General features: G+C 40.6%; 1 protein-coding gene across 4 annotated transcripts; it reads right to left on the bottom strand.

The window, feature by feature from the left end:
• Positions 1 to 4,807: 4,807 nt before the first annotated feature.
• Positions 4,808 to 17,822, bottom strand: xpnpep1 (X-prolyl aminopeptidase (aminopeptidase P) 1, soluble). Of its 4 annotated transcripts, none has more exons than XM_071896248.2 (20): positions 17,720 to 17,822; positions 16,144 to 16,268; positions 15,756 to 15,819; positions 15,036 to 15,140; positions 14,435 to 14,527; positions 13,661 to 13,804; positions 13,225 to 13,320; positions 11,879 to 11,960; positions 10,681 to 10,891; positions 9,585 to 9,674; positions 9,397 to 9,447; positions 8,718 to 8,776; positions 8,073 to 8,150; positions 7,646 to 7,717; positions 7,269 to 7,329; positions 7,114 to 7,183; positions 6,566 to 6,739; positions 6,053 to 6,129; positions 5,508 to 5,606; positions 4,808 to 5,106 (listed from the first exon to the last, which is right to left on the bottom strand). In XM_071896248.2, the coding sequence occupies exons 2-20, from the start codon at positions 16,258 to 16,260 to the stop codon at positions 4,987 to 4,989; spliced, it is 1,863 nt and encodes a 620-aa protein (XP_071752349.2). In that variant the 5' UTR covers positions 16,261 to 16,268; positions 17,720 to 17,822; the 3' UTR covers positions 4,808 to 4,986. The 4 variants fall into 4 exon arrangements, with proteins under 4 accessions (XP_071752349.2, XP_071752348.2, XP_071752350.2 ...); XM_071896247.2 differs by having other exon boundaries at positions 17,675 to 17,815; XM_071896249.2 differs by having other exon boundaries at positions 17,691 to 17,812.
• Between the last annotated feature and the right edge of the window lie 527 nt (positions 17,823 to 18,349).

The raw sequence follows: 18,349 nt of genomic DNA, 5'->3' as shown, positions 1-18,349 counted from the left end.
GAAAATCCAGCAGCATCCTTATAATAGATATCCAACATTAAACTTTGATACTGTCAAAAGATGGGATGGAAAATATCTCAGATGATGGGATCAAAGTATCAGAATAGACTGTTTCACTTCCCACAATGTAGTAATGCTACTGTACAACTACTACTGCAACCACTACCAGTACTAACATTTGTTTGCCAATATTTACTAAGAAAGTTAAAAAAAAAAAGAAAGTGCTGACCCACTGGCTGTCTGGAGTCAAACACATTCAACTAATGACAAACTAACACAAATGTATGACTTTTGCACCACAACTGGTTCAAACAAAATTCAAAATATTCTCGCTTTTAATCATTGCATGATTGTCTGTTTGTTGTTTTGTTTTTTAGCGTTATTATCGTATATTCTTTTCATTTTATGGTAATTAGGGTAGATACTATAAGTCCCTCCGGCCTTTTTTTCCTCACCTGCACAATTTGTTTAGCTGCATGTTGCATCTATTTGTTATTATTTTATTTGCGCAAATAACTTTTTAACTAGCTTGGAGTGACAGATATGGGTAGAATATTCTGCATCAGAACAATTCAAATAGAGCCAGGTAAGTTGTCAACCAGAAAAGTAGTCTACACTAAATGGACTTTCAAATACTTTCCTGTGATGATCTACCCCTTCTAGTACCTGTTGTACCATGCTATGTAGCAAACCCCACCCATTTGGTTCTCCAATGCAGGTTAAAACAGAGGAAATTTGCCAAAAACTTAAAATAGTACAGTATTTCACCAAGGTCTACTAAGCACTCTGTCTCACCCTGCAACTTCCACTAGGCAAATCAAGGTAAACATCCCTCATCTCGTCAAATAGCGAGACAAAATGCTCTTTAATTAGACTCTCAACTAATTGCATAATATCTCCCATGGTGCTCCAGGGTGAAGTGAAGCATAAGCAGAGAGGAGAATGGCGTCTTTGTTGTTGTTTTTCTGGCCTTGGCTCTCGCTGCTCAGTGGAACCATGGAGACCAGCAGCCGGACGGTCAGGAGGCCGCCGGAGCCTGACTGACACTCACATTATAAGATCTGGTCCTGGTTTATTGATCTGAGTCATTTGGGTTATTGTACACAGAAATCAGGCAGCGATGAACATAAAGACAGTGAAACTCTCTTGATGTTAAAACACTGAGATGGCCGGGAAATCTGCTTAAATTTAGTTAAACCAGAATGAAACTGACTTAGGTTTCTATTCTGCAGCAGGAGATATTTTCCTAACAAATTCCATGATCATCTTCTAGTTTTATAAGGTTTGTGTTGCAAGTTCCCGAGATTAAAAAACATGCATGACCTCTATGAAGCCACTGAACTGCAATTGCTTGAGGTGGTTGAAGAGAAATTTTATGGACTTCGTTTTTTCCAGACACATACTATGCATAAACTGTAGTATGTTTCACAAGGGCAACATTACTTTTCATAAATGTTCTTTCATCCATCTCATGCATTTGATGTCAGAGGATTGCTTTTTGCTCTTAAGAACTCAAAGCCGAAAACTCACAAGAGAAATTATAAGAAAATGTTTTGCAGGATAACAAAAGTCACTGTTGCAAAGTATTGATTCTTGCCGCCGCACATCAAGTCTCTAGAAAAAGTTCCTTTATCTTACATGAGATAAAATGTAAAGTTTAGGAGTGAACTAAACTTTTTACTTTGCAAACGTGGTTTTTCCTGCACTTGCCAGGCACTTTCAGTACTGCAGGGGCTTATCAGTTTTTCACTGAACCCAAAAATCACCTTTGGTTGAGTTTATCTTTAAGTTCTCGCATGTTTTCTGTTCTGGTCTTTGCAACCTGAACGCAGACAAACAGTCTGGTTCTGGGTCAGCACTCACAGCTTATTACAAACAGTATAAAAGGCCCAGCATCCCCCCCCCCCCCCCCACACACACACACACACACACACACACACTGTCCCCCAAAGATGGAGAGCATAATGAGCAGTAAACAGGGGGTGTGGAGGAGAGGAAGGGGGGGTCCAACTTGAACTGAAGGGGTGACAAAAGAAGGGGGGTGTCTCCACGGCGACTGAGGCGAGCCGCTCCAGTCACATGGCTTGGTTTTCTATTCACACCAGTGAGAGAGAGGCTCGGAGCCCCGTCTCAGTCCATGTTTTGGAAGCCAATGGCAGCAGCATGAGTGGAGCCCAACAGGACGGCGCCTCGACGGCCGCCAGCGCCCATCTGAACGGGACGGCAGCTCTGGGACTGCGTGACCAGGAGATAAACACGGCCCTGTTTGGTTTGTTGCTGCATTTCCTTCATTCATGTGCTTTGTTTTTGTCTTTAAAATGAAGAGCTTTACATGCAATTTATTTACTGGTTCTTTAAAAAAAAGTTCACAAAGCCTTGTTGTTGTTCCACATTCTTAAAGTAAAAGACATAAGGGGCTGGCATTCTTGTTTCTTCATATTCCCCAATGGATTCTGAGTTTGAATGATCATAATTAGCATAATTGACATCAAACAAGCCAGCAGCTTGATTCTTGGATCTTCCCTTTATGTTTGGTTCTTTTTGCACTTAATGTCCTGCTCTCTTTTGTCCTCTTTCCTTTGGTCTGTTTTAATTTTCTGTTTGTTTTTAACTTTTTTTTGTTTTATTTATTTTACACTTTTAACACTTGTTTTGTTATTGAAAAGTGTTATATAAATAGACTTTTATTTTACAGCACTTTGTGAATGTGTTAAGAAAAAGGAATACAAATCCAGTTATTGTTATAGTCATTATTATATATGTGGAAAAGCCATTATTTTTCCACCTACACCTACCTTACTATTCCTTTAACTTTTGATGCAACACCATAGAATTAGTTTGTGAGAATGATGTTTCAGTGTTTCTGCTTTCTGTGTTTTCCATTACCCAGAAGTCAAAGTGTTCAACATCGTCCTCATCTCCCTGGCCTTGTGTGTCCTCACTTTCACCGGCCTGTACTGCATCACGGTCTGCTACAACCGCACCAGGTAAACATCACATATTGATCACACACTACGGCTTGCCTGCATCCATCTTTTTCTGAAACTCTTTTCAGATTTCACTGTGAAGTTTCATAACTCTTGAGATCCAAGTGGGGGTTTCTAAGCAGCTGCACCCCCCTAGTTTAATAACACATGGGATAGTTACATCACATCCTGAGTATTGGTAAAGAAGAGATTCAGACTAACCTTCTTTTTAATATTAGGGAAATTTCACATTCATGCCAGCAAGTAACATTGTTTTTAAATGATCTTTAGTGTCATATTTATAAACTCTTAAGCATTATGTGAACCCTAAATCCAGTAAAACTAGAACTTCATGGAATTAAGTTCTAGTTTTAGAATAAAAATAAAAACTAGTTCTAGAATAAAAAAAGCCATTTTGTCTGTCATTAAGACACTTGTCTGAGAGTGAGTCTACCCATAAACCCACTGCTCAGCCTTACAGTGTTTACACCTAAATTCAGATGGACATGGACAGTCAGAGCCACTTCTGGTCTATCTATAGCTCTAAGTATGCAGTGTAAAATTCCATTGAACTCATTAGTGTAATGAAGTGAACCCGTCTCTCCGCCAGGCAGTCAAAGCGGGCCCATGTGTATGAGAGCGCAGTGACCCGGGACGAGCCGGTGAACCCGGTGGCGGTCAAAGCGGTGAAGAGGTCGGCCAGTTTCATGAACCCTCTGGCCCTCTTCAGGAAGCCCGACGCGGCCAAGGACAACTCCAGGATCTACTACATCTACAGCAACCCGCTGCCCATAGGGGTGGAGGAGGAGGAGGAGGCGGAGAAGGAGGCGGAGAAGGAGACGACCGGAGCCCCCCGAGCGCCGGAGGAGCAAACTGCGCTTTCACTGCCGCTGTCGTTCCAGGAGTACGCCAAGGACCCGGCCAGCGGCGTCATCCTGGACCCGCCCATTTTTTACATGCAGCTTTAGAGGATGGAGGAGTGTTCGCCTTTAGGAGGGATAGGGGTGGGTTTCTGAATCAGTCTACAGTTGTTGATTTGTAGGTGACAGGGTGGGCTAGTGGAGCGAGAAAATGTTCTGCAAGTGAAAGGTCACAGGTTTGATCCCTGCAACAGCCAGTGTGCGTCCAACAGCTATGTGTCTTTGTGCAAGAAAACTGAAACCTATCTGTTCAAGTCACTCTGGATAGCAGTGTAAGTTTGTGTAAACACTGTTTTCAGCCAGTCTGCGCCTAATACACAATTTTGAAAGATGTGTAAAAGTGGGGTGGGGAGCGAGAGCCAACAGGAGGGTGTGTCTATGATAACGGATCACACATCTTTAGTAACAATTTTCTGATTGGAAAGCTTTTGACGCTGCCAAATACCTGCCTTCACATCACTGATTGAGGTTTGGCCAGAAGTGCAACAAGGTTGAAAGTTTCAGCCCTTAGAAAGCAGTGCAACAACAATCTTCTGCCCATAGAAACAGATGCAGGACTCAATTCGAAATTAGGATTAATGCTATTGCTATAAAAAACGTGATTTAGTGCTGATTTGCTCTTTAAATGTACACTAGGATATATTGTACAAATATATATATATCACTGTTGTCATCTGCAAACCTCATAATTCCAATTTTTGGTTTTCATTTTTTCACTTCAGTTGAAGGATTACATGCTCCTTTAGTTGTGAAAATTATACAACCCTCGAAACCCTTTCAAAACCTCATTGGATAAACTCAAAAATGCATGGTGGTCAAACTTAACATGAGGGTGTTTTTCATATTTCCTGAAAAGCTGACACAAGGTTTTCGCTCAGGCAGTGACAGTATGTAAATTCAGAAGCAAATCCAGTGTTTTTCTTTCTTGATTTTTAATGAATTTCATAAAACTGGTGACATGATGTGCTTTACAAAAGAAGCAGAGCGTGAGAGACAGAGAGAGAGACCAGAAACACACAAACGGTTATCACTGCTGAGCCATCGATCGTACTCCTGGGCAAAATGATTGGATTGTACAAGAGTCAGTCACTGAAAACTCCTCAGACGATTGGTTGGGTCTCCTTGATCAGCCACTCCAGCGCCTCCTTCCTGCCCTGCCTCTCCAGCTCCGCTCCCACAACCTCTCTGCACTGCCTGTGGTAGTCGTTCACCCAGTCCCGCTGCAGCACAGAGGAGAGAGCGTCAAGCAAATCGAACCATGGACAGAACTGTGATGATTTCTCTGAGTGCAGAATATAACCGGAGTAGTTGGGAATATTATCTAACATCAAAAGGTACAGTTTATGGTTTTCATATAGGTCGTCTGAAGCTAAACTGTTTGTATTTCTCACTAGTTTTCATCTAACTCAACCATCGGATGCTGTGCGACTATGCTCACAATACTGCAGAATGTGAAGTAGGCTACATTTGGTATGTAATTTTACTTGGAGCACTGTGTTTTTAAAATTTCCAATAAAAGTAATGTGTTTGAGAGAACATTTTAAAATAAATGTGTGAATGTATGTGTTTATGCGTTCAATTAAGGAGGCTATGGAGTAAAATCATAGTGGGAATTCGTCACCTCTTTCTGGGTGAGCAGCTCTGTGTTCATCATCTTGACTTGGATGGGGACGAGGGTGAGGGGCTCAAACGTCAGACTCCCCCTGTTCCTGTAGTTGTACTGGAGACACACAGGCAGGGGAACAAAAACATGAATGCTTTTCCTTGAAACACTCCTTTTTAGTTTCAGATATTGGTCAGTGATAAGCATAATTTTAGCCAAGAAATATTCTGTGACAATGCGTACGACACAGGTAAGAGGCACAGCCAAGTATCATCGGCATTACCAAATAATTACAGAACAGCTTGAAGAGTATTATGGCGTTTAAGAATCTTTATGTACTGCGTAAAAAGTTTTCTTCAAAGTAGTATACATACATCAATGTAAAGGAGCAGGAGAAAGATTGCTTTTTTTTTTTAAATAGCATTGTTATAAGAAATCATATTGTGTGGGTCAAACTATGAATTTCAATTTCTGCAGTTATGTTAAGATAACATCGAAGAACAAGCATTAATGCTCGCTCCTTACTCAACCCATATAACATATTTCTTAGTCAAAGGGCTTACTTTGGGTTTAGATGGCACAACAAGGACCACGTTTTCGATTCTAATGCCAAAAGATCCATCTTCATAGTACCCAGGTTCTAGAAAAACAGACAAAAAACGAGGAGATGAAGATTTAGAACATAAAAATACAGGAAAAGAGAGAGATTATTGTGCGTTTGTGCAAATATAGGTGTACAGGTGTTACAGGTGTCATTCACAACAGGGTGAACTCATCAATTCCAATTCAACTGAGGAATTAGAATTTGAAAAAACCTACAGGAAACAGAATTGGAATTGAATTGGAATTTCAGGAAGTTGAATTTAAAAATTTTTTTTACGTTTTTTTTTTTTTTTTTTCTTACTACATATCTGAGATTACACGTAGTGTTATATATGATCAATACTGAATATCATACAACGTTAAAGGGACCTTTCAGGTGGTATTTGACGCATAACATGTAATCAACATACATACATTATGATTGAATGCATTTGATTTGTTTGATTCACTCCCCTCCCGGCCCCCTGTCGTACCGTCACTGACGATCATGCCGGCCTCCAGCGGCTCGTCGGCGAAGGTCTTGTAGCTGATGCCGCACGGCCCCTCGTGGACGTTGAGGAAGCAGCCCACGCCGTGTCCCGTACCGTGGAGGTAGTCCAGCCCCGAGTCCCACAGCGCCGCACGGGCGAACGAATCCAACAGGTGGCCTGGGGAGACGGGGAAGGAGAGTTGGGATCACATTTTGTCGTTACGTAATATACAGTCACTCACAGTCCGATTTTAAAACTTGGAGGGACAAGATTTAGGGAAAAGTACTCTATTCAGCAAAGGAAATTCAAGAAATATATTTGATAGAATAAATTAAACAACAGAAAAAAATGTGCAGTACTCAATTTCTTGGGTCATTTGAGCCTTACTTAACTATTGGAGAAAACTGAACATATTTCTAATGTAAAATCTATGATTCATGAGGCCAACTGTACGTCAGTTATGGCTTTGACACATCAGGGATTATATGACTGTGATTTCAATACAAATAAATAAATAAACCTAATGCTAAAGTCACAGCAGCAGGCAGTACCTTTGGTTCCGTTGGGGAAAACAGCAGCACTGACAGCTATGTGTCCCTTCAGTACATAGGTAAAGCATTCCTGGAGAAAAAAAAGAGCATACAATACAAATGAGTGAAATTACAGACAGATAGACCTTAATGGTGCACTTGAATGTATAATTTACCTTCTCAAAAGCAGAGGGTGTCCCAAAGTGCATGGTGCGGGTGACGTCTGTGGTTCCATCACTGCCAAAGACACCAAAACGTTGCTTAAAAATAGAATATCAGTATTGTCTCATCAATTATTAACTGGATTGAAGGGGATAGTGAAATACATGTGATGATACTGAGTGTAGATGCAGCACATTAAAAGGCTGTATGCATGTAATCCACAAAAAAACATTCTTTATTATTTTTGTGCTGGTTGGCATTCTTATTTATGGGTAGATACATTGGGATTGATGAGATGTCTGGATCAAAACCCCAAAAATCACTGGATTACTGCATATGAGTGAGTAGCATAAATGTGGCTGTTGTGTAAAATAGATGATTGTTTGTTTACGTGTACTGCGCTCCAGAGTCTATCAGGTAAACTTCATTCACGGAGAGAGTTCTGTTGGTTTCAGGCAGAGGTCTAAAGGAAATAGACAGAAGGGATGAATAAAGACATTAAAAACTCAAGACATTATAAGTAGTTTGACATAATTAGCAGATCTTGGTTAACAGTATTTGCAAATAACTCTTGGGAGTTTGTTTTAACCTACTCGGAGTGGCAGATGGGTGGGGTTTACCAGGTACGACAATAGTGCTATAAAGTATTGAAAGTCAATTTAGTTCACTTTTATGTGATTGATAACATATCTGACATCATCTGGCGTGATCTGACATGATAAACCCCACCCATCTGGTGCTCCACGTAGGTTAAAACAAACACTAAGAATTATTTGCCAATACAATTTGACCTAGGTATGTTTGATGAATTAACTGACCTGTAATGTATGATTGCTCCGTTTGGACCAACACTGGAGATTGTGGGGAAACTGAGGCCGACAAAATCTTTCTGTTGACTGAAAAAGACACATAATCCTTAAGAAAAATAACTTTATCACGCAGGGTGTCTGCAGATTTTGGCAAATTAAATTGGCACTTAATATATCTTAAAACATATTCAGTTAGGATGCCAAATTTAAGACCATTTTTAATCCAAAAAATAAATGTGCAAAAGGGGAAAATAACAATATTATTGATGTCTGGTTGATTTCTTGCTCCAAAAGCAGCACACTCAGAAAATACAACAGTAAGACCTCTGAAATTGCATTTTAAATTATACTTCACTGTATTTAACATTTTTAAGGCCTTAGAGATACCTCAAGTAAATACATTTTCAGACATTTTTAAAGGACCTACGCACACCCTGACAGTGTGTAACTTCCATGTGCAGCAGAGGGCGGTATAACTCCAAAATGCTCACTATCAAAAACACAGTCATGTATCTGTCAAACCCACACAATTCTCCCACTACTTTTGAAGTGTGGAATCCGACATGAAGTTAAAAACTGGATAAACTCATCAACCTAAAGAGGAAAACCGATCTGGATTATATAACTGCTACAGCTGAAAAGGAAAACACCCACCTGCGCAATTCCTCAGCCTTATCAGCGGCAGACATCTCAGTCACCGTGCCTTTTGGAATCTATAAAAAAATAACCACAGCAGTCAGCCGTGAAGACACAGTTAAAACAGAACAGGCTACAGTTAAAGTGTATGCGGGGGTTATGTAATCACATTTACAAGAACAAAGCGTTCCCAGACTTGGAAATCAAATCAAATCAAGAACTTTTCAATGACTTTTAAGGTTTCATCAAACATGACTTTTAAGGTCTTGTTTGATGAAATTCAAGGACTCAAAATTGGCATTTTTTTGGCGCAAGACTTGAGATTGGTCAAAATAAGACATCATTTTGAGAAAGAAAATATTTTTTTTACTCATGATCGTGTCAACTCAACAAATCCTGGTGAAATCATTCATTTTGAAACTGCTGCTTTATCAACGCAAATCTCCATCATCAGGTTTTCCTCAGGATGTGAAGTGTTGATGCTAGGACAGAGAGAGGTCCAGAACGCTAAGGCCTATTACATTTTAGTGTTTTCAAGGCCATCCATTGATTTTCAATGACTTTTACGGCCTTGTTTCATTTTTCTCAAATCCACAAACTTTCAAGGCCTGGGAACCCTGTGAACACATACTGGACATATCTATTATTTTCACTTTTGAAACTGTATGGCCTGTGAGAGAGAGAGAGTTAAAAATACCTCCTTTTCCAACCAAGCAAAGAGTTCACAAAGGGCAACTGCATCCTTGATCTGTAGGTGAGAGAGACAGGAGACTTGTATGACATTTTCTATGAGGGAAATCAGACCCGTTTATGAAGATCTCATAGCCTCAATAGTTTTATAGGAGATGTATAATGCTGATTTTAAAGCGGTTCAAAGGTTCTTACATGGGCCATTTTCATGCCTTGAATCTCAGTGGCGTTCTTGACAGCCTTGGCAAGGCAGAGTGGAGTGTAGGGAATCGGAGACCTGTGGAGCTGGAAGAGACGAGGAGGAACTACTTACATTTTACATTGACATTTTGACAGTTTGGCATTTAGCTGAGGCCAACTTCTTCGAATGAATGCAACAGTAGAATAACTTCTTTTTAGAATAAATTCCTAGATCAGCAACATTACAAGTGTCAAAGCCTAGACATTCCTGTGTCTCTTGACAAATGGTACATGAGCTACAGATTGAATGTTTTCATATAAGACAAATTTAGTGAAGAGATATCTCGGTGCACCTGATTAATAAAAACCTATTCGCTGGTCTAAGGATGCGTTCACACCAGGCATGATGGGAAAGATTTATTCAAACTCTGCAGTGTTTCTGCCTTTAGTTCTGTTTGTTTGAGCAGATGAGAACAATGCCATTCAAACTTGGCACCCAATAACCGCACCGAGACACCGGAAAATGTGTGTCTCTGTACTCTCCCAAGCAAACTGCAGATCAGTTAGGAGTGAGAACGTAATCCAAACCAACTACGGAAAACAACCTCATAACGTGCTGTTTTTCGATATAAGGAGACGGATGTTGACATTTGATAATCGCAGTTACTGCTGCTTGGAAAGCCTAGCATAACAAAATGAACCAGGGGCAAACTGCAGTCTGGACTGATGCTCATATTCAGCTATTCATGTGTCCGTTATGAACACCAGAGAAGGTAAAAAGTCTGTCATCCTTAGTTAAAGTTTCAGGGAAGGGAATCGGATTTGTTTTGACTCCCTGCTACCAAAATCTAATCTTGTAGGCTGACAGGTTAACAAAACTCTGTCCAATAGACAAGCTACTTGTGAGTCTAGAGGGACTTTTTTTTTTTTTCCAGGCCCTGGTTCGGTGTCAACCTAAACAAAGCAAGTACAAAAATTCAATAAAGTAAACTTATCCACCATGGTTCGAGCCAAAGAACTGTAAAAAAGAACTGAACTGAATCTGGGTATTTAACAATAACACCCATCATGCAAATGGCACCAATTTGTGTCCGTGGTTACAGTCTCTCACCTTGGGGATGACCTGTGTGAGGGCGCAGCTGGCCTTGTCACAGATCCACACTTTGTCCTTGGGGCCGAGGGCGGCGCAGATGGCCTGGAGCTCGGTGTAGACCGACTCGTAGGGAAACGTCTGGATGCTCAGCTCAGGTTTGCTGGGGGAGTCGAGCTGCAGGTGGGCTCTCGCCGCCGGGTCAGACAGACGCTTCACGTCCACAAACAGCCTGGAGACGAGGAGGGAGGTCAGTGAAGGAGTGAAATGGGGAAAATCAGGTCAGCGATTTATCGTCTCCGTTGGATAAAAACCTTGTAACTCCAATTTTAGTGATTTTCATGATCAGTTGAAGGATTACATGCTCCTCTATGGGTCGAGAAAATTCTACAACTGTTGGGTTTATGAAACCTTTTTGGTCGTCAAGCTAAAAACAAGGCTGATTTGCTTCGTTCCTGAAAAGCAGACATTTTGGAGATACAAGGTTTTCACCCAACAACAGCAATTAATATGCTTAGTCTGCTCAGAACAGGACCAGAAATTAACGGTGGTTCGTGCTAAAATGGCCTTGAAAGTTCCTAAAATGCCTGTGAAATTATCAACGAGGACAATGCTCCCATTAATTAGGAGTAGCCTTTTTGCATTTCACCCTGTTCACTTTTGTTTTTTTGTTTTTTTTCGGTGAGTTGTCAAATATTTATACAAGCACCACTGTGGTTGAATCATAGGAGCTAATTACCAGTGGTTCTTTCCAGTGCGATATGGGTGAGAAAAATGAAGCAGTTTTTGATCAGAAAACAACCAAGTGTTGGCAAACCACTGCATCAACAAAACATAAAACAACCAATATGGTTAAAACCTCAACAATGGAGGGGTGGAGGATGGACTGGTTGGGGACACAAAGGGGAAAACAACACCATCCTCTTCTGTAAGGCCTGCTGCCAGTTTCAAGTGGGAAAGAAATGTGGGATGTGTGGTATATTATGATTTAAAATAAAACAAATTGAGTGTTTATTTGCCAATATGCAATGCAAATGTACTATTTCATAGGTCAATACAATGTGGCTACAATTTAGATCAAGGGGGCATAAGATCTGTGACGCCATGCTGTCTTTGTACTACAGTGTGTACTGTGAAACTCATCTGTCTATAGCCTTACGGAGGGTAATGTGGCACTGATCGAAGCAATATATTGGAGCGGTGCCTTTTATTCTGTTACCTTATTGTGTTCATCCCCACAATAGCGTAAGTGAAGAACACTGGGTTGTACTCAATGTCTGAACCGCGGAGGTTGAAAAGCCCTGGAAAAAGGAAACAACGGAACATTAAAATGAATTGTACAATTCATAAGCTTCATTCCAAAATTAGGTGTGAAATCTATTCTAACAAAATGATTGCTGGCATGGCAACTAAACCTGCTTAAGGATTGTTACTGAAATGATTTGCTATGAAAAGAACTTTATGTATAATCTGAATGAACCTCAGCATGGGGCCACCCATGCTAAAAAGATATGCACACATGGTACTGTAACATGCTTTGGATCAAAGGTATCCAACAAATGGCAAATATAAAATCTGCAATGTTGTGGATTATTACTTTAAATCTTATTTTAAGTGTAGTGTTTAATGGACATATCAAAAGCAGCCAAGAGGGTAAACAATAAATTCTGTTGAGGGGTTACAGAGCGTAGCGGCAACTGTCGCTATCAAACTTAATTTGACGGTGGCATACAGTATAGTAACATTTGTATATTTAGTACCTTTAAATCCAATTCACTTATGTCTCATCCGAAACCTCAGTCCAAATTGGTTGGTGTTAAGTATCACTGTTATTATTAGACTCTCACTCTCCTCATCTGAGCAAATCCCCTTCAATTTAAACCCCACTGGAGCCCTCTTGTCAAAAGTGACCTGATGACAATCAAAATCAGCATTATTCTAATTAACAAACTCTTAGGCCTAACAATCAGCCACAAGAGCTCATTAGGCCGGGTTAACAAGGTGCTTAAACAGGCATCTAGAGGGACATCCGAGCAGCCTGGGGTCCTTGGATCGTGATCAGGTATCATCACTGACTTATGTAACTGTGGTGACACAGTGGGTGGGGCTGCAGCTTTCTGATAGACAGGCCAACACACAACTTCTTTTCATATAGCAATAATTAAAAATGCTACTCCAAGTAAAACCTCCTGTGATCAACTCTGTACATCAACTACAAGGCACATCATCACTTAAATTTTACGTGCAATTAATGTCTTGACCCTGCAATCATACGCTTAGGGGAATGAAGTCTCTATGTCTGTTTGTTTCATAGTTATGGGTAAAGAATGATAATTGTCTAATGCCGGAAATCCCAGATCCAGATCGTCACCACAATCTAATCAATTGTTGCTTGGCACAAGGCCTATCTGTTCACACAAAAAACATTCTGTGGAAATCTGTTTCCCCATTTTTAGAGGTAACTTGATGACAGACAGAAAGTCAGATAGAATAAAATGGGTGAAAACATAACCTCCTTGGCGGAGGTAATTACACTATTCACTATTCCTGAAATATCAACCATACATGCAATCTCGTCCAGCGCCGTGGCAACAAACCAGGTGATTTTCCTCTCCGTCATCTTGGCTCGCAGCGTGGTGATCTTGTCTTGCCAGGACATTCCTGTAGGAAGACAGCAGTCTGTGTTACTGAGTGAATCATTTCCTACGAAAAAACCTGCACATGTACACTATATTCTGTCAAACCTGGTAGACAAGAGAAAGTCTAACTCAACATGTAGTGATCACATATGGCAAAGGAACATATAGCAACCACCAGTAGTAAGTCAAAACACAAGCAAAAGTATTAGAAATATAATCCAGATAAGAAGCAAATGTCTAACATAAAAGTCACGTTGTATGTCTTAAATATATCAGGATTACTACAGTACATCATTAAACAACACCCTAATAAGTCACTATGAAATAACAGTGTATTTTCATGAATCCAGCGGTACACTGACCGGTGTAGTCTAATCCCAGGGTGATGAGCTGGGTGCTAGGTCTGGCAGGACGGTCGTCCCACACCGCATCGATCAGGTTGTCCTGCACCGCCACCAGAGAGTGGCCCGCGCTGGTCAGGGCCTTCGACATGTTCTTCCACTGGTCTGATACACAACATCAGAGACAATGTTCAGATGCATGGATACTGGTAAGAAGACAATATCATCACAATCTTAAGAACAAGATTGACGTGAGAACATCCCTATGGGGATCAATAAAGTATCACATAATTATCAATGAGTGTAATTGTAAATGTCAACCAGGGTATCTGCAGGCTTCAGAAAGCCACTTTTAAGAATTTTAAGACCTTTTTAATGCTTAAACAAAATAAAGTTAAAATAGCTGAAATAGCTAATGACACTTCTGAAACTATAAACAGGCACAAACAGAGGACAGCAGGAATTTAAGAAGTTAAGGAAATGAAGCCCAATATTGTGTAATAAACATGTTTAGTAAACAGTTTTGCATTTGTATGAATAAACTTTTTCTGCATGAACCTAAAAGTGGGCATGCAGCGCAAAAAAACACTGCATGGTGAGAAAATAACTGTATTTAAGACATTTTAATGCTTTGTTAAGATTTTAAGACTTTTTAAGGATCAGCCTGGTCTGCAGTGTCTAAGGTAAAGCAACACACACCTGTATAAATTCTGTTGATGTTAAACTGTATAGTGGTGTACTGTATGTTTGGATGTGTAATGCTGAATATTGGCAGGTGTGTTTTTTGCGACCAACCAGCAGCTATGATCCAAGGGTCCACTCCCACTTTGGAGTTTTCTGGCAGGACGCTGATCAGCCAGTCCTCCTGCGTGGGCGTCTCCTTCAGCCCTACATGTGAAAAACACACAGAGCAACACGTGTCATTCTGACTCACACCGCTGTGGTATATATCTTTTTAAAGGTTTATGTTTTCTGCCTTAAAGACCCAATTTGGATGTAAAGAAAAAACATGCCAAAATATGGAATTTGAGGCTTTTTTTATTCTCAAATTAGGTGAAAAGCTTCTGATGCAGAGTCTAGCTGTGTTTCATGCATAAACATCAGGGCTTTGATAACATTGTGATGCTACAGGTACTGTGTTAATATTTGTGTTGTGTGTGAAGACTGAACTAAATCTAAGAATATCAGACTGTGTGTTGTCAGTTACTATTGAATCTGAGGCTAATCGTTTTGTCCTGCAAGTCCTATCATTTAAAAATGTATCCCATAAATGCCCATGATACCTTAAAAAAAAAAGATCAGTGTTTGACAAAATGTGCTTTCAATCACATCAGTAAGAGGTGGAAGATTTACTTCCATATGCAAATCACAGACTAAAAAGGAAGCTGGGCCTCACCCATCTTCATGAGGGTCCAGTTGTTGTCCATCTGCTGGCTGGCCTGGAGGAAATAGCGGCCGTCTGTCCACATGGCAGCATGCTGCTCCGTTACAATGGCCGTACCTACAGGAGAGAGCACATCACAACACACACACACACACACACACACACACACAGGATCACTAATGCATTCCAGCTTGTATAATGGATTAAAGTCCTTGTTTTTCTTTTTCTTCCCTCCAAAATATGCAAGTTAATTGATATTGGGGTGGTGATACACTACACACTACGCAGTTTTTCTGCACCATGCAGACTGTCAACGCTCCCAGCAACGAGCTACACAGTAAGACACAGGGTCAAAAGTTATTCAGTCATTTCCTGGTAAGAACACATAATGTTCCTATGTTCCTTCCTGATAATGCTCCTATGTAATTACATCGGCAATGCTAAGAATAGACTCTTTGGTCACTATTACCCGTCAGAGTTTCTACAAAGTTTCCCAATGTATCAGTGACACGCTTACAGGCAGACTAGGAGTCATTTCTGCCCTAAATTTCATGATGTTCGTGTCAGAAAGGCAGAATCCAATAACAGAAGAACCTCCTGCCAACTGGTTTACCATCATGTTGTTCTTGGTTTTTCCACAAAGGAAATTACACCTTGGCTTCTATACAACTGAGAATTGAACTTGGGGTGACTTTTGACACACACACACACACACACACACATTCAACGCACCTGCAGAGCCATTAAATCCACAGATGAATTCACGTCTGCAGTCACATGGTGCAATGTATTCACTCTGAGAGAGACAGAGAGAGGGAGAGAGAGAGGGAGAGAGAGAGAGAGAGAGAGAGAGAGAGAGATCAACTTCATTAACAATCAGTGTAAAGTGGCCATCAACCAGTCAGACATTTTAATTGCCACCTTTGCCGCTCTTCTCACATCACGACTTGTACATGCAGAGGGAGAAAGGAAGGAACAGCCTGGGGGTACAATTTATTCTGAAGGTCAGATGAACACATTGACAGTGCATTTTATGATAAGAGGTGAGTCGAGACACACACAGGAAGATGTGATAGTAACAGTTGTAGTAGTGTGTGTGTGTGTGTGTGGTGTCACTCACCTGGTGAGCGTCTCCGGAGGGGACGATGTAGGCCTGTATGGGCTCAGAGAAGTATTTACAATTCCTCATGGCCAGGCGAAGCTGTCTGAGCAGCTCCACGGTGATCTTTGGAGACATGGCTGTGTCTGAATGAAGACGGAACAAGACACAGTAAACAAATATGTAACATATAAATAAATGCAATTCCTACAGCCCTTTTCAATAGAAGAATCACAGGTCTGCACTCATATGCATTTGCCACGCAGGGCAAAACGTTTGTCGACAAATGTGTGAATTAAATATGAGTTAAAATAATACATATGAGTATGGACCTGTTATTCTTCTATTGACATAATTGGTCTATGCACCACGGACTACATTGGAATTATGTGCATGACATTATATTAATCTACAGACATTTTCATAACAGAGTTACAATATCCTTGCATGCAATAAAACAATAGCAGCTCCAAAGTGAGCTTGTCCAAAATCTAAACAAGCTGAAACCTGTGCGGATTGGACAAGTGCAGACAAAGTTGCACCTAGGCAATACTGACCTGCAGGGAATCTACTCAATCTCCAAAAACACCAATTTCAACCAAAGACAGCCCAGCTGTCTGCGCAACATGCACCGAGGCATTTCATCACTGTTATTCTAAAACCCATGTAGTAATTATCATGAGATTACCTGACTCTAGGGAGCCCATGCTGACTTCAAGTGACTGTGGCTGGACAGTGACTGACTGTAGCCTAGCTGTGGTGTAACGTGGAGCTCAAAGTCACAGCCTACACCTGGATCTTTAACCTGCATTAACATGCTGATGAAGCAAAGTCTGACACAAGAGCCATGGTTAAATATTAAAAGGAAACAGTAATGACTGGAGCGGGCGAGTCAGTGACCTATTTCCACTACAATAGCTTTCCTAAAACAAACTGAAAGGCTGTCCTAAACCTGAATGTGACAAGCTTATAAATCCGCTAGTTTGAGTACCATCGGGTGTAAATAACGGCTCCCACGAAGCAACCAATAGTGTTGCTGAATTCCTCATCGATGAGCTCACCCATTGGCTAACGCTCCGCATGCGATTGTTGTTTACAAGTTGGCATCAGCCTGGGTCACTCGCATTCAATATCTACTACTTATATATGAAAAGAAAATCTGAACCATTGTTATTCTGTAAAAAGAAACACAACTACACATGTCTGTGGAAGGGTACGGCTGGCCGGGCGACATATTTTAATTCAAATATCACCGTTTTCAACGGGCCACAACACAATAACACTCTCGGTAATTCATTCATTGTGTCGCAGTTGATTTTAGTAGTGGGTGTGGCAGCACGCCGTTAAGATATTTGTAAAGTTTCTAAATTATTTCCCCAATTTTATGGCTCTCGGTACACGCCTTTGCCACCGCCGTGCTACAATGGAGAATACGTTACACAAACAGGCGTGGGATGACCAACGTTTCCCTCATTTGAAAACAGTCAACATCCCTCGACTCGCTCGCAGCGCCGCGCGATATTACAGTTTTTTTGTTGTTTTTTAAGCTCACCGAAAAGTTTCCTTACACGCAATGGTCGTAATATTGCATACACACCCGGTCGTTTTGCCTCAAAAATGTGATTCTTGCGTTAAAAAGACTGTTTTTGCCAGCTGGACCTTGTGTCAATTTACAAAACAGGAGGCTGCCATTTCGTCGTTGACGTTTCTGGTCACGTGACTGCAGTTTCTTCCAGTGGACGCAGAGGGATCCAGACTCGCCTCTTTTCATTGAATATTCCAAGTAGACATATTACTAACGACATATCACTACAGTAATCCTGTATAATTCCGATGTATGCCATATTCAATAGTGAGTTTATAATGAATTTAACGTACTTTACCTATTATGCTATCATTATAATATTTCTATAGGGATTTGCAGTGTATCAGTGGTATTCAATAGTGAGTTTGAAGTGGCATTACTGTGATTTAAGTTATTTTTTATGTCTTATGGCATCACAATAATTTTCCTGTAACATTCCTAGAGGGTAAAGTTCATAGTTTTGTTGTGATATTTGTATAGTAGGCTACCCCTTAAAATATATTGCATGATTACTGTAGGCTACTCTTACTGTACTGTAGCCTACAGACATGTATTTATCTGGTGAGATTGTGTGGAATTAAAGCCCAGTAAAGACAGATTTTCCGCATAAATACAATATAAGATTATAATACAAATATTATA

The sequence above is a fragment of the Centroberyx gerrardi genome, chromosome 3 (genome assembly GCF_048128805.1).
Source record: "Centroberyx gerrardi isolate f3 chromosome 3, fCenGer3.hap1.cur.20231027, whole genome shotgun sequence".
Classification (NCBI taxonomy): Eukaryota; Metazoa; Chordata; class Actinopteri; order Beryciformes; family Berycidae; genus Centroberyx; species Centroberyx gerrardi.
Note: the sequence above shows the minus strand (reverse complement) of the source record. Positions and strands in the feature narration are given on the sequence as shown.

Excerpts from the sequence above, each read along its gene's own strand:
- xpnpep1 (XM_071896246.2), bottom strand. Across the intron at positions 8,151-8,717 it reads AAGGCTGAGGAATTGCGCAG|TCAACAGAAAGATTTTGTCG; the intron begins GTGGGTGTTTTC and ends TGTCTTTTTCAG. Across the intron at positions 5,107-5,507 it reads AGCTGCTCACCCAGAAAGAG|CGGGACTGGGTGAACGACTA; the intron begins GTGACGAATTCC and ends TCTGTGCTGCAG.